At 40.0% G+C, this 14,358-nt stretch overlaps 2 protein-coding genes across 2 annotated transcripts in view; both read left to right on the forward strand.

Moving 5' to 3' along the window:
* The window catches only part of LOC146974478 (leucine-rich repeat neuronal protein 4), a 236,219-nt gene that overhangs the window by 19,552 nt on the left and 202,309 nt on the right, over window positions 1-14,358 (forward strand). The gene's annotated exons all lie outside the window — the stretch shown is intronic.
* On the forward strand, window positions 1,319-10,529 carry LOC146974480 (carotenoid-cleaving dioxygenase, mitochondrial-like). Its single transcript, XM_085797888.1, has 12 exons — window positions 1,319-1,492; window positions 4,294-4,498; window positions 4,593-4,804; window positions 5,310-5,425; window positions 5,527-5,629; window positions 5,758-5,886; window positions 5,991-6,151; window positions 6,253-6,420; window positions 6,815-6,952; window positions 7,994-8,176; window positions 8,738-8,848; window positions 10,344-10,529. The coding sequence occupies exons 1-12, from the start codon at window positions 1,465-1,467 to the stop codon at window positions 10,458-10,460; spliced, it is 1,671 nt and encodes a 556-aa protein (XP_085654014.1). The 5' UTR covers window positions 1,319-1,464; the 3' UTR covers window positions 10,461-10,529.

A 14,358-nucleotide genomic window follows, 5' to 3' on the forward strand; every position in this document is an offset into this window, starting at 1 on the left:
CTCAGATCACAGACAGTGCTAATGTACACTTAGTATAAATCCTCTAATCTTTACTTACATGGGACTCAACATATCAGAAATATTGATCCCCATTGTGAAACCAGCAAGGAGACAGTAAAGCATACATTACCCCCAAAATGTTGTTATTGGAGCTTCATAGCTTGAAAACACAAACGTTGTGTGGTGCGTCGTGCTCCTCTGGGACAACGCTTTAATCCTCCAGTAAAGATTATCTGGATCAGTCTGCCGGTCAAGATGCACACGGCCCATATGGAGAGATAAGTGGCTGTTACAGTAGGTGTCCACTTGAACTGCCAGCAGACACAGGCATCACAAAGTATCTCCAACTAAAACTTTAATACAAGGAGAACAGAAAGGAGACAAAAGGAAACCATGTCCTTAAATGAATGTAAAACAAAATAATAATAAAAAAAATGTATAAAAAGGTAAATGAGCTAAGTTACATAATTGTATTTATTATTTAATATTGTTCTAATTTGTTGTCATTGTTGTGGTGTTTTCAGATTTATTTGTCCATGCAGTACCAATGTCACCAGTTGAGGCAATAAGCTCTAAGACTACAGTGAGCCACTCCCATCATTAGTGAAGAGACAAGAAATGTAGGCTACAACAATGAGGAAATGTAGGATACATTTACAATAATGAAGAATTACTGGGGTCGAGGCTAAATTCACATATGATTTTTGTCCCAAGTAATAATATAATAGCCACGGTATTCATTTAATGCATTATTAATTACAGCAATTACCAATCTGATATTACTCATTATTGTAAATGTATAATAAAGGACACTTTACTTACAGTACCAGTAGCCTATCAGTGTTTTGTAGGAAAAATCATAGTGCCACATCTCTTACACAGGTAAACAGAAAAGTAAACAGCTTTTATCAACACCCCCCCCCCCCCCCCCCTCTCTCTCAAATTCAAATTCGCTTTTCATCAAGAATCCATGAAACAAAACAAATACAACTCACAGATTCAAATATATACAAATAAAAAAAGTATATAGGCCTACATTTATACTGTATGCATGTGTGTGTGCTGATCAGGTGCTGATGAAGTGTTGTCTCTCTCTCTGGTATACATTGGGTACACAGATAAAGGACACTGTAACAGCCTATACTGCCCAGTTGTTACCAGTATCAGTGCATGTTTTGTAGGAAAAATCATATTAGTGCCACATCTCTTACACAGGTCAACAGAAAAGTAAACAGCTTTTATCATTCGCCATCTCTCTCTCTCTCTCTGTCTGTCTGTCTCTCTCTCTCTCTCTCTCTCTCTCTCTCTCTCTCTCGGTCTATACTGTATTACATAACCGGGTTACATAATAGCGCCGCTGTGCACAGCTCCGGTGGCGGCTTCATGCTCTCTGCTGAAGGTTTATGATCCAGCTGGACGCGGATGTAGAGATAGGAGCTGTATCCATCCACGTTCACCGCCACCATGTCTCCTGTGAAGCCCGAGGGTTCAGGTGAGTCTGAGGATGTTTCACTACCCGGGGGAAAGCGGTCAGTCAGTCAGTCACCTGCTGCTGCTGCTGCTGCTGCTGCTGCTGCACAGCCATGTGCGCCTCTAACGACTCACAATCATTACAGGATCCTGTATATTTGTGCTTTCACACAGGCTTGTATATGAAAAAGGAAGTTTACTGTGTTTGTTGATGTGTGATTTCACTGCAGGTTGCGGTTGAGTTGACAGTGCGATGATGTGTGATACCAGAACAAACTGTTCTTAAAGCGGAACCGCTGCTGTCAGGTCTCAGGTTACAGAGCTTTTGCATAGGGACAAGACTGCAGTTATTACTTTGGTATTAAGCGATTATTAATGAGTTGCAGTTGCAGGATTAAACGCGACTGGGCTACATGTGAAACCTTTCATACAGTGCGCTCGGTCCCGGAAGAGTTTTGCTCTACAGTTGGTAAATAACATTACAAGAGAGGGCAGAGACTGTGATGAACAGGGCGTGGAGAGGACATGAGCAGCTGTATCTGAAACCGTTTGCTTTGTGTGGTTAAGAACTTACAGAAGAACAACTCTATTTCACAATATGTTTTAAAATATATTTTAAAAATACTCCTTTATAAATTACAAGCTGTATTTTCCACACCTGTCTAGTAGTAGGCTACACCAGTAGTAGTAGTAGTAGTAGTAGTAATGGACAATTAACAATATTGTTATCATGCTTAATAAATCTGAACAGATGGTTTGTGATTAAACATTATTAATTATAAAATGCAATTTACATAGTGGTTCTTCTCTCTCATTGAATCTGCTTCTGTGCTGAAGCTGCAGATATTGTTAATTAATAGCGTACATAAGATGTGTTCTGTTCACTGTCTCTTCTCAGTGTGTGTTCACTGTGGCTTATCATCCTGAGAGAAAAGCAACGAGTGAATCAACCAAAAGCAAAACACAAACACTCAATGTTTTTTGACACACTTTAACCTGTTACCTGTAACCTCATACTGTGAGTGCCTAACACACCCTCATATTGCCAAATTAAATTTGAATGTTAAAAAGTTCCAACTTACTGTTGTAGTGTATTTTCTACCTCCTAATATGTTAAGTAATTTACCCTGAAGGTTAATTGTGATGGCGGACGTTATCACACATGCTGGACACCTACTACTGAGCCTTGAGTGCATGACAGTTACAGATAAATAAACAGTTCAAGGTACATAAATACCATTGTCTGACCACACTGTAATACAATTGGCTTTTTGCAGAGCTGCACTACTTCCTGAACTTCAGCCAGCTCCTTTGTTTCCTGTTTTACATCATTGGACACACTGATTAATCCAGGTGTGTCTGACCTCACAACAATGGTCAGACACACCTGGATTAATCAGTTTGCCCAATAATGTAAGACAGGAAATAAAGGAGCTGGCTTAAGTTCAGGAAGTGGAGCTAACTTACATGTTCTCTTTTTCATTTGTATTTTCACTCCAGCACATTCATTTCTCGTTATGTTATGTTATGTTATGTTATGTTATGTTGATAGAATTAGTTGAAACTGAATTACTGCATCAAACTAAACGTTTGTGAAAGTATGTTCTGCAGGAGTAGATAAAAGTTTATACTAGCTGTAATCACCCAAAATATGCTGCTGCACATTCATCCATTTACTTATTAGAGTAATAACCACTCCCTGTCAGCAGCGCCGAGGTAAATGAGGTTAAGAGCGACAGGCCGTGGTAACAGTGGAGCTGACTGTTGACAGTAATTTAAGTCAGATGCCTTTGCATTGGGAACAGTGTTCAGTCCAGTTCTGTGTTTTAAATTATGGAGAAGGTTGAGTCAGTTAAAAAATACTGCAGTGACACTAAACAGCACATTTACTGTGACCCAGTTGCCAGCGTGCAGGATTTATTTTTTACAGCTGAGGCTGAACTTTAGCACAGCCAAACTTTTCCCCGAATGTGGTGCTGCAGCAGGCTGCTTCTACGCCAAGTCAAATAGAGTTTTTTTTTTCTTTTCTATTGAGCAACAATAACCTCTTCATTTAATTTTCTTTTTACAAATTTGATTTTGTTTGTTGGACTATTCTACTCTTTGTCAAGTAGTATTAATGTATAAGGTGTTCTCCTCCATCATTTAAAAGGTTCTGTTCCCAAAGTTGTTGCTTTTTTAGTCTTTGTTTAATTATTATTAAAATTAATGATGGCATAATTTCTCCTAAACCAAGCTAGGATTTCTTTTTAAATGCCATTTTGGTTCATTAGCATCAAGTTAAGCAGCCTTCACTAATGTTTAGTCATACATGAGATTAGCTTGTTACCAACTGAATTTTAATAACTATAAACACTAATACCAAGGTTTAAAGTTGCATTTGATCCCGATCTTTGTACTTCTGAGCACATTAGACATGCTGCCTTGTAAAAGATATCTTTATAAATTACATTTATATCCAGCCTCTTTTATGTTAACACACTTTAAGTAGAGGTTTCTGCTCTCAGCTCAAACATCCCTTGAAATAAACAACCCTTTCCTCTTCCTGCTGCAAACTACACAACCTCCTCAGCCCCATAAGAAATCCTGTAAGAAATATAAAAACACTGTACATATTTTGGCTGAGTGCATAGTTCAGAGTGAGTTCCAGTCAAAGCTTTTCTTTTTAGAGAAGAACAAACAACCTGAGTTTTTCCAGAGTTCACAGTGACTCAGCAGCCAAAAAATGAGCAACATCAACAGACTGTAAACAGTCGTCTCCCTAATGTCTGTCGAGGTGAAGAGATGTGTGTATGATGCTGTGTATGTATTTATTCCCCACAGATGACAACAAGCCTGTTGAAAACGGAAATGTCAAGGAATGTGTCAAGACATCACTGACGGGGCTGGAGACGATCGCTCCTTTGGTGCGCTCAGTAACAGAGACCCCCGAGCCGATCCCCACTGAAGTACAAGGCACCATCCCCTCCTGGATCAATGGCAACTTCCTCCGCAACGGTCCGGGGAAGTTCGAGTTTGGGAACACACAGTGAGTGTGGAGACGCCTCGATCTACTGCTGCACAGCACAAACAAAAACATTTCCAAACACACATGACTCATTGTAATCCTAAACTCCCCACAGCTACAACCACTGGTTCGATGGGATGGCTATGTTGCACCAGTTCAAGATGGACAGCGGCCAGGTGACGTACATGAGTCGGTTCTTGAACAGCGATGCCTACAAGAAGAACAGTGAAAAGAACCGCATCGTGATGTCAGAGTTCGGTACCCTCGCCATGCCTGACCCCTGCAAAAACTTCTTTCAGCGCTTCCTTTCTCGCTTCGAGATGATGCGTGAGTGTGATAGAGCGGGAGAAGTATAATTAGATAATGTCTTACAAAGAGGAAGTCTCATGGAAATCGTCTGTAGTTGGTTTGTAGACTCAACCTACAGTACATGAATGTTGTTTTGTTCTATTTCTATCCTGCTCCGAAATATAAATAAAACAACAACAATCAGACTTTTTGAGCGAGTCTGACAAGTTTGGTCATTTGAGGAAGAGCAGAGGAGCCAGGACAACTGGAGGGAAGAAAAGAACACACTGTACAAACTTTGTTTTGTCAAATTAAGTGGTGAGGCCAGAGGTGGAACTCAGTATACACCAAGATTACATAACAACACGAGCTACAGGGGTGAACCAGGGGGGAAGCATGTACTGCTGACATGTTTTACATGCACGCCGGATTTCTCAGTGTTACTAAGCTGTAAATCACCCGGCAGAACGGTTTAGCACCACAAGAAAATACTCTCTCATTTAAAACCCTGACCCCAGTAATCCTGTGTTTCTCTTTGTCACAGAACCCACAGACAATGCAAGTGTGAGCTTTGTGAAATACAAAGGTGACTATTATGTCAGCACAGAGACAAACTTCATGCACAGAGTGAACCCAGAGAGTCTAGAAACATTGGAAAAGGTACAAACATGATTGTCATGCAGCTGCAGTCATACACACTCATCATCTCCCTGCAACGTCAACGCACATCGATTCCTCTCATCCTCTGCTATGTGTCGTAGGTGGACTGGAGCAAGTTCATTGCTGTAAATGGAGCCACTGCCCACCCACACTACGACCCTGACGGTACCACCTACAACATGGGCAACTCGTACGGGAGCAAAGGTTTGTCCCGTCACTCCCACCAGACCCTCATTAAGGCTCCCAGATGAGCTATTTATTTTCATGCTACTTTATAAAATATGAACTAAAAAGCAATGACTGAATAATCTGCCCTTCGTTTGGCTTTTCAGGAGCCCTGTACAACATTATCAAAGTGCCTCCGGAGAGGGCAGATGAGAAAGACACCCTACAAGGCGCCAAAGTACTCTGCTCCATTGTGCCTGAAAACAAGTCCCATCCCTCCTACTACCACAGCTTTGGTAGGTCATCGCTCCTGGATTAACTACTGTTACATGCTGTCTGAATCCATCTGTTTTCCTCAACTACAAACCCCTGTGACACCTCCACCTCTGCTTGTTTCCAGCCATGTCTGAGAACTACGTGGTGTTCATTGAGCAGCCGATCAAGATGGACCTGTTGAAGATCGTGACATGTAAGCTGAGGGGGAAGGCTCTGAGCGAGGGCATTTACTGGGATCCCAAGCTGGAAACCGTCCTCCATCTTGTTGACAAGCGTACAGGCGAGGTGAGATACGAGTGGCGATTTATTTCCAGTTGGACCAGTAAAGGCTTCATGGAAATTCTGTGCAGATTTCAGGTTGTCTAACATCGTCGTCTCTTCCGCAGGTCAGCGCGGTGAAGTACCACACCAAAGCGATGTCCGTCTTCCACCAGATCAACGCCTATGAGGAGGACGGATTCCTGATGCTCGACATGTGCTGCTCAGATGACGGCCAGGCCATCAACAACTATCTCATCCAGAACTTACGCAAGTCGGGAGACGCACTAGATGAGGTCAGAAAGAAATTACTCACACGCACATGAATTAACGCTCTCTGTGTAGTTACTGAGGGGAAAGTCCACCCTCTGATATTATTACAATAAAGTATTACACACTCATTTAGATTCGATCCGAGCAGTGTTGAATTTTTTCCCCATTGTGCTTCAGCTTTTAGATGCATCTGTTTTTACTCAGTTTGTCTTGAGTAATAAATATCTGCTCAGGGCGTTAGAGGCGTGGTAATCTTTCTCTTTTCCACAAAATTATTGCAAAGTTCTTTAGAAGAAGAACTTTTGTGCTGTTGTTTTTTGTTTTTATGTCTCATTTCTCTGAATCTTTGCACCCAGAAACGGTAAATCCTGCTACAAGAGACTAATCTCTTTGTATTATTGTTCTGGTATCTCTCAGGTCTACAATACCTTGTGCAGGGCTTACCCTCGGCGCTTTGTTTTACCCCTGAATGTGACCGGTGAAACACCAGTGGACCAGAACCTGAACACTCGGCCCTCTAGTGCAGCAACGTGTGTCAAACTCAGCAAAGATAAAGTGAGTTGGAAATTGAATTACCTCTGAATATTCATTTTTCCACAGGAGATTAGAAGAGAAAGTGTAGGTAACATAAGGAAACACTCTCAGTGGTGATTGTATTGTAGTAAATATAGTTTTTAATCAATATTACAAATGCATTAATGTGTAAGCAGAAATTTACAGCCTAATTAAATGTTGTTACAATAACATATAACGTGAAAAATCTGGGACCTGGTGTTGAGAAGCAAAGTCTGGAGTCACTGTATGAGGTTTGTTATTTTAATCAGGATCCTGGAAGTTGAGGTTTTGCATGTTGACACGACACAGCCACTCAGTTGTAATTGGAAAACACAGCATTACAATAAGTTGACTGGAGATCAAAACATGAATTCGTTTTTAAAATTAAAATCAGCTGTACCCTGCCAACATTCAGTAACATTTCTGTGATATCTGAAATTCAAATTGTCTACTCTAAGATGACTCCAAGGTCCTGTAATTTCAGATTTGACCTGTGCAGTCAAATTATAGCAGCGTGTTTTTCTTTCTTCAGTCCTTAATCCCTCAGTATTTTGGCATGAACAGTGTCTGTGGCTCAAAACATTTTCCTGGACCTGTATTAACCTAATTCAAACTATTTCAAGGATTTTCTTAAAAAAAAAAAGTAGGAATTGAATATGTGTGTGTAATATTGAAGACTCCAGGCAACAACAGCTGTTTAGGAGGCAGCGGGACAAACTCCAGTCTCCAGGGATGTATGAATAATAGGCAGAGCAGATTTAACAGTGTATTTCAGAACATTTCTTAAAAAGGCTGTGGGGATAGTTTGGAGGTGGGAGATTTTCAGCCTGTTAAAATGCAAAATCCTTCCACAGAGCAGAGGCTTAAGACAGGGTTTTAACAAGGTTTCTATCAGAGGAAGCAGGTTTCATTTTGCTGCCAGCTGCTGATAAAATTCTTCCTGAGAACCGAAGCCGATGCCCAGTGACCGAAAACTGTTGATGATGAGTAACAACACAATAGATAGAAACAACAGACATCTGATCCTGCCTTTGTCAACAGGTGTTCTGCCAACACGAGGATCTCCATGGAGATGACCTCCATGACTACGGTGGCCTTGAGTTCCCTCTGATCAACTATGGCAGATGTAACACACGACCGTACCGGTATTTCTACGGCTGCGGCTTCAGACACCTGGTGGGAGACTCTCTGCTCAAGATGGACCTGAAGGACAAGACACTCAAGGTGTGTGAGGCGTCAAAAGAAACAGCTGCTACTGCTGGTGATCATAATCCTGATCATCCTTCCTGCTTCCTGTTTCTGTAATACAACACAGTAGCTACTGTATGTGCAGCACAGCAATTTGTCCATCACTTTGACCACATTTAACCAGGTGTATAAGGTAAATACAGAAAACTTAGTTCAACATTTTAGAAAATATGCTAAATCTGCAGCATAAAACCCACCTTTACAGTAAGTGCAATAATTAAGACATATTTCTAATTGCCCAGCTATTTCTTGCTTCATACTAAACTAACCAACTGCTGATTGGCTTCATATTTGACTGAATGTGTGGGAGTGGTGCTGATCTCATCTAATTTTTAGAAGAAAAAAGAAAAGCACAGTTACCAAAATGCGTGCACAGGGAAATCTAGAGAAATTGTTTGAAATAATGGTAAATTTTAAATGACAATTTCCATTTTAAGGTAAGTTGTAATAAAGATTCTTGACTGGAAGAACTGTACTAATTTAAAAAAGACAGTAGTAAAGAGGAAAAGCTGAAGCACATTTCTCTATCTTCGGCAGGTTTGGTACCAGAGGGGTTTCTACCCATCAGAACCTGTGTTTGTGCCCTCACCTGATGCTCAAGAGGAGGACGATGGCGTCATCCTCTCTGTGGTTCTCACCCCCTCACAGGTAAGACTCAATTTAAAGACCGAAGGGTACACAGGAGTTGTAGGACAGTCATGTGATGTGAATAGAACATTTTGTTAAAGGTTTGACAGTAAAAATGTTAAGGAGTAAAAAATAAAGTGCATAGTTTTGGAGAAACAGGCCTCGATATCCTGTGTTGTGACTCTACTTTTGTCTCTGAAATACTAATTTATAATGTGCCCAGTGTGACCACAGCAGGTTGTTGTATTGTTGTCTCTGGTGGGGGCTTTTCTGAGTTTTGGTTGCCACCATGCAGCTGGCCTGTTAACTGACCTGAGCTCAGTTCATTGTCTCGTCCAAGTCTTTTATCAGCCGGACACATAATCCATTATACATATTCATGAGGTGAGATGAGCAGCGTTATAAATATTCATCGATGAATTTACACGAAGGGGAAAGTTTCAAATTACACACACAGGAAAATAAAAACCTTTCTCAAATGAATAAGTGTAATAGCAGGAAATGTGATTGTGGCCATGTTGGTGGTGCAACAATCCCTGGTATTAAAAGGATTAGAGTGTAAACCACATACTGTATAAATAATAATACATACATACTTAATTTTAATTTACCAAGATTTCAGGGGGTGAGAGTTTTATTGCAGGAGCAGAAATAAAGAGCTAGAACAGTGACGTTAAATTCTGGCATTGGAAATAAAAGTAACCTTGTTCAGAGCCAACATTAATTTCAGTGCCAATGTAACTTTTTTCAGTACATGTTTTTCAGTGCCATTGTTTACTTTTTCAGTTCAGGGTTTTGTGTTCAGTGCCAAATTTTATTTTCAGTGTCAACATGTCAGCGTTACTGTTTGAGCCCCGCACAGACACAAATGAGACTGTCACACATGTAAAAAGCATTAATGTAAACTGAAACAATCGTAAACACTTCATCATTTGAAAGATAATTGCAGCAAATGATGTCGTTCTACATAATAAACACCTCTATCTGAAATTAGAGTTATTATTTCTAGATTGTGTGAACCATCCTGAGGTTTTTGTTGTTGTGCTCTCTTTCAAAACCACATCTGGCATCTTAGTTGTGTTGTGCTGTATTGTTCATCTCCTTCCTTCTATTGACTGTGCTGCTGCTGCAAAGTAAATCAGCTGCCGAAGGATAATTAAAGCTAAAATAACACTGTGTCGTGACCGGGAGCAGTTTGCTATTGTCTGTCAATCAATGGTGGAAAACTCTCTGATAGTGCAGTGCCAGTGGAAAATATCTCTTAAAGGTCAAATTCAAATTTTTAAATGGATTCAGTTATATTTTTATTATCATATTCACTCTCTCTTTTTTATTTGATTCACCACTTGTGTCAAACACTCAACAAAGACAGGTTTGGTTCTCTGCGGCTCAATCTTCAAAGCATGTCTTCACTGTTGTAAGAGCTCCTTTTCTAAACAAATACACAATGTGTCCCTGAAGGACATGGGGACTGGTTTGGCTTTTGATGGTAATTTCACAATTTTATTCTTTCCAGGATAAAGGAACTTTCCTCCTGGTTCTGGATGCCAAGACATTTGAAGAGCTGGGAAGAGCCAATGTTCCTGTAAACATGCCTTATGGCTTCCACGGTACCTTCAGTGCCTCTGCATAAATCTATTTCTGTCACATGTTTTTGATGGAAAACATAATACAAAGAACGCCAAATGTGGTGTTTATCATATCTGCGGTATTATACTCTGAGCTTTCAACCTGTTATACTTAGGTTGAACAATGCTCCAACTCTAAGACCACACAAATGCCAAATTAACAGCTTTACTAGCCATTATAGTGTGGATGGTACTTTTTCAGCGTGTGTGTGTGTGTGTGTGTGTGTGTGTGTGTGTGTGTGTGTGTGTGTGTGTGTGTGTGTGTGTGTGTGTGTGTGTGTGTGTGTTAAAATGTGGTCCAGGCACCTACTGTAGAGGGAACTACCACTGAAGTTGGGTACGATAATGGGTGTGGTCCGATCCATGAGCACAGAGTACTCAGGTAGTAATGTAGTAATGATGACTGGGTGCTCATGGCTTAAAGTGTTGGTGTCATCACATCATAAAATGAAGGTCTCAAGTATTTTGTAATCTTTTTTTTTTTCTAAAACAATATTTTATATACTTTTTATATCCTCTGTTTACCATTAATTAAACTTTTGCATCTGTAAACGACCAAATGTGCATCTTTAATACATATAATCTCAAAAATCAGATTTATGATCACACGCTCTTTCATAATTTGACAGGATCTTATGAAGACGTCTATTTTTACATTTCATCACTTAATATTAACATAATTTTTTGTTAAGACATGAATAGCCTTGAACAGTTTCCCAGGCTATTTTTAACATTTGTGAAAATGTAAAGCTAAATTCATCAACATCACCAAAAATCTTAATAGTTTTCGCAACTGACTAATTCCAATCTTCTATCTAATATAAATGTTCAATTGACTCTCAGCTTTTTTTTTCTAAGAAAAACATCCATTGAGTTTTTGTATTCTGAGCTTCTCATTTTAATTGGAGTCAATGCTGCTTTAATTTGACATCAAGCCAACAGAAATGTGCTAAAGCAGATGCTAAATGGCTAAGTTTTTTCAGTCTGCAGTAAGAAGTCTAGACATTATCCAGCAGAGGGCAGCACATGATGTCATTTACTGTGTGCACCCTCAGTCACAAAATGAATCTGCAGAGTCAGGACCTGAAGTCACTGACCAGGAGCTGTTGATAAAAAATTCTCTGACTGAAAATAAATGAATAAATAAAAGACATGAAGAAAAACTGTTGCACGTTGTTTTGTGTTGTTTGTGTGCGACTGGACAACAGTCAGGCGTTTGGGTTTGTGAGCAGCAACAATGCAGCCGTGACCACGCTGCTCTCTGTTTTGTAGCCCCCGTGAGCTGGAGCTCTCTGCTTTCAGTTGTGTGATTGTGAATCTTAACGGATCCACTTTCTGTCTCATACAAGCGTCTGAACAAAGGAGTGAGGCAGGAGTAACGTCTCTGAAGGAGGCGGGCTCAACGCGGCCACACTGGCTATAAGAGGGATCAAACCTGTGACCCTCTGACAATGGGACAGTCTGTAACCGCCAGCCCACCCTGCCTCGTCAAAAACGTACTGCAAAGCATTGGAGAAGCCTGGCATTGAACTTCAGACGGGTTATTTCCAAGTCTGTGACCTTAACAACAGCATTTATAGGACACTTGAGACAGAGTGCCTTCACTGGGACAAAAAAAAAAAAAAAAGCAGAAAAGAAAAGAAAAAAGGAAAAGAAAAGAGAAAAGGGATCACCTTGATTCAACAACAAGACAAAAAATAAATAAAAAGACTTGGAATAAATCAAAATCGAAACAGTGGATTAAAGCAGAAGACTAACTGCAGCTTGCCATTTCACTTTTTAAGCTGCGTGTGTGGCCACAGAACAGATGTGCATTTCCATAGAGGAGTGAACAAAAGGGAAAAGAAAAAAAAAAACCTCTCTGTGTGTTCCTGACAGCCGGTTAAAGCAACAGGAACCAAACTCTTAAAAGAAAACCTCTAAATCCAACAGTTTCGTCGATCCAATTTAAGTTTCTAAACATTCAGGGATGGAGAACAGAACATGATGATGGTTACAACTCGGACAGCAGATGGTTCGTTTTGTTAGAACAATGAAGATTTAAAAAAGAAAAACCAAAAAAGGTGATTTCAACAACAATATCTGAAACTTTCAAGTAGCCTACTCGTAGCAGTGCTTGATTCTCTATAGAGAAGCTGCCTGGTCATTAGTATACTAATATATTCCAGCTGAAGGAATGTGGCATGACAAGGCCAAACAAACCTATCAAAACAATAATGTTTCTGATTAGTCAGAGATTCAATGTGATTTTACATTAAACCACTTTAATCCACCAGATGATTCTTTTGAGCAGAGAGGAGAGAAGCTCTGACGGATATAATATCTTCACTGCAGCAAATGAATCCCTGTTATGATCAATTATCATACTAAGAGATTTGTATTTGTTTTTCAACTTAATTACTAAATTAATTTCACCCACAGATAAAATATCATGTACGAGGCAGGTAGCAAAAAGTGGGCATGATGAAAGTGATGAAAGTGACAAAAGTGGTTTGATTTACTTTTCTTTCTTTCTTTTTTTGTAGCCCAGGCTCTGTTAAAGCAGTTGTGTTATCTATCGAAGCAATTGTGTCTCCAGTCAGGAGGCGGGGTATTGCTTTTCTTCTTTTTTCCACAGGATGATAGTTTGTGATCAGCTGTGGCAAAAGAAGCACAGCTTTTATTGTTTTTAGTTTGTTTAATGTAGGCGATATGAATAGCTCTGAAAGCTGCTGCCTGTTAGTTCAGTGTTCAGTGCTGCTGCGGACACTCGTGGCCTGTTGAGAGATTTTTTTGGTTCGGTGAAACTGCATCATAGTCGTGACCCTTGTTCACTTGTTAATATGAGTTATCACAGGTTTCAGAACCATTGTAAAGTAAAGATAGATGAGTTACTGTAGTTACTGAACCTGCACTATCAACTCAAATGTGGTCGCCTGAAGTTAGCAGCTTAGTCTTTAGCCTGTAATAATTATCTGTTTTGGCCACTTGGGGGCACAACACTGTCCTCTTAGCAAAATTCCGGCTTTTTTCTTTTTTTTTTACACATCGAGAGCACATGCAGAGACATTAGCATTTTGATTTCACTCTGGTTTGCTTTCCTGAATTTCTCCTCACTGTTGCTTGGTGCAGAACAAGTAGTGTAAGGTTGAGTTCAGGAGCGTTTTCACACAAAAAAACAACACGACAAAACGGAAACTAGAGCAATGACCTGAAAGAGGCCGTAGGTTACGATCCTAGGCTACATGAAAATTCAGGTTTGTACATGTGTAGAAAAAAAATGTTTTTATTCCCAAAAGTGTAAATGAATGAATTATTCAATGTCACAACACTTTACATTTTACCCAGTCAGTTGACCAGTTGTTGATAATATATTGATTACAGCAGCTTTGACAATACACTGACGAGTGTCATCCAGTGCAGCAGGCCGCTCAGTCTGAATTAAACCATTAAAAAAAAATAAAAGTCACATACCTTCCAAGAAATATCAAATGAAGTAAAAAGACTATGAGATACCGGTCAGAAAGCAGCAGCCAAGTGCCAAATCTGGCACTCCACCAAAATTATTTGCCCTCCTAATCTAATTTGATATTTTCCCTCATTGAGCTGATGTACATGAAACCCTAATTGTCCCTGCACACCCACACAGGTGTTTTCAATTACTCCGGCTTGATTGGACATCTGCTCAAGTTGACAGTAGGTGGAGCCAAGACAAGAATAATGTGAGCCCCCCTTTTTCCCAAACCTAATTACTAAAACAAAGACTAACTATGAAATGGATTTTTTTTTTTTTAAAGAAAAGAAAATTACTTTGATGGACAAGTGTTGTGACACACATAAAGTTGCGCAGAAGTTCATCAACTTTTCGAGTGAGGGCACAGGCTCGTCACAGTTGCAGCCTGCACACGCCCACGCAGTCCTGAA

Source organism: Trachurus japonicus, chromosome 14, assembly GCF_045865225.1.
Source record: "Trachurus japonicus isolate A0001 chromosome 14, Traja_1.0".
Classification (NCBI taxonomy): Eukaryota; Metazoa; Chordata; class Actinopteri; order Carangiformes; family Carangidae; genus Trachurus; species Trachurus japonicus.

Excerpts from the sequence above, each read along its gene's own strand:
- LOC146974480 (XM_085797888.1), top strand. The coding sequence starts at position 1,465 with ATGTCTCCTGTGAAGCCCGAGGGTTCAG. Across the intron at positions 5,887-5,990 it reads CTCCTACTACCACAGCTTTG|CCATGTCTGAGAACTACGTG; the intron begins GTAGGTCATCGC and ends GCTTGTTTCCAG. Across the intron at positions 6,152-6,252 it reads TTGACAAGCGTACAGGCGAG|GTCAGCGCGGTGAAGTACCA; the intron begins GTGAGATACGAG and ends TCTCTTCCGCAG.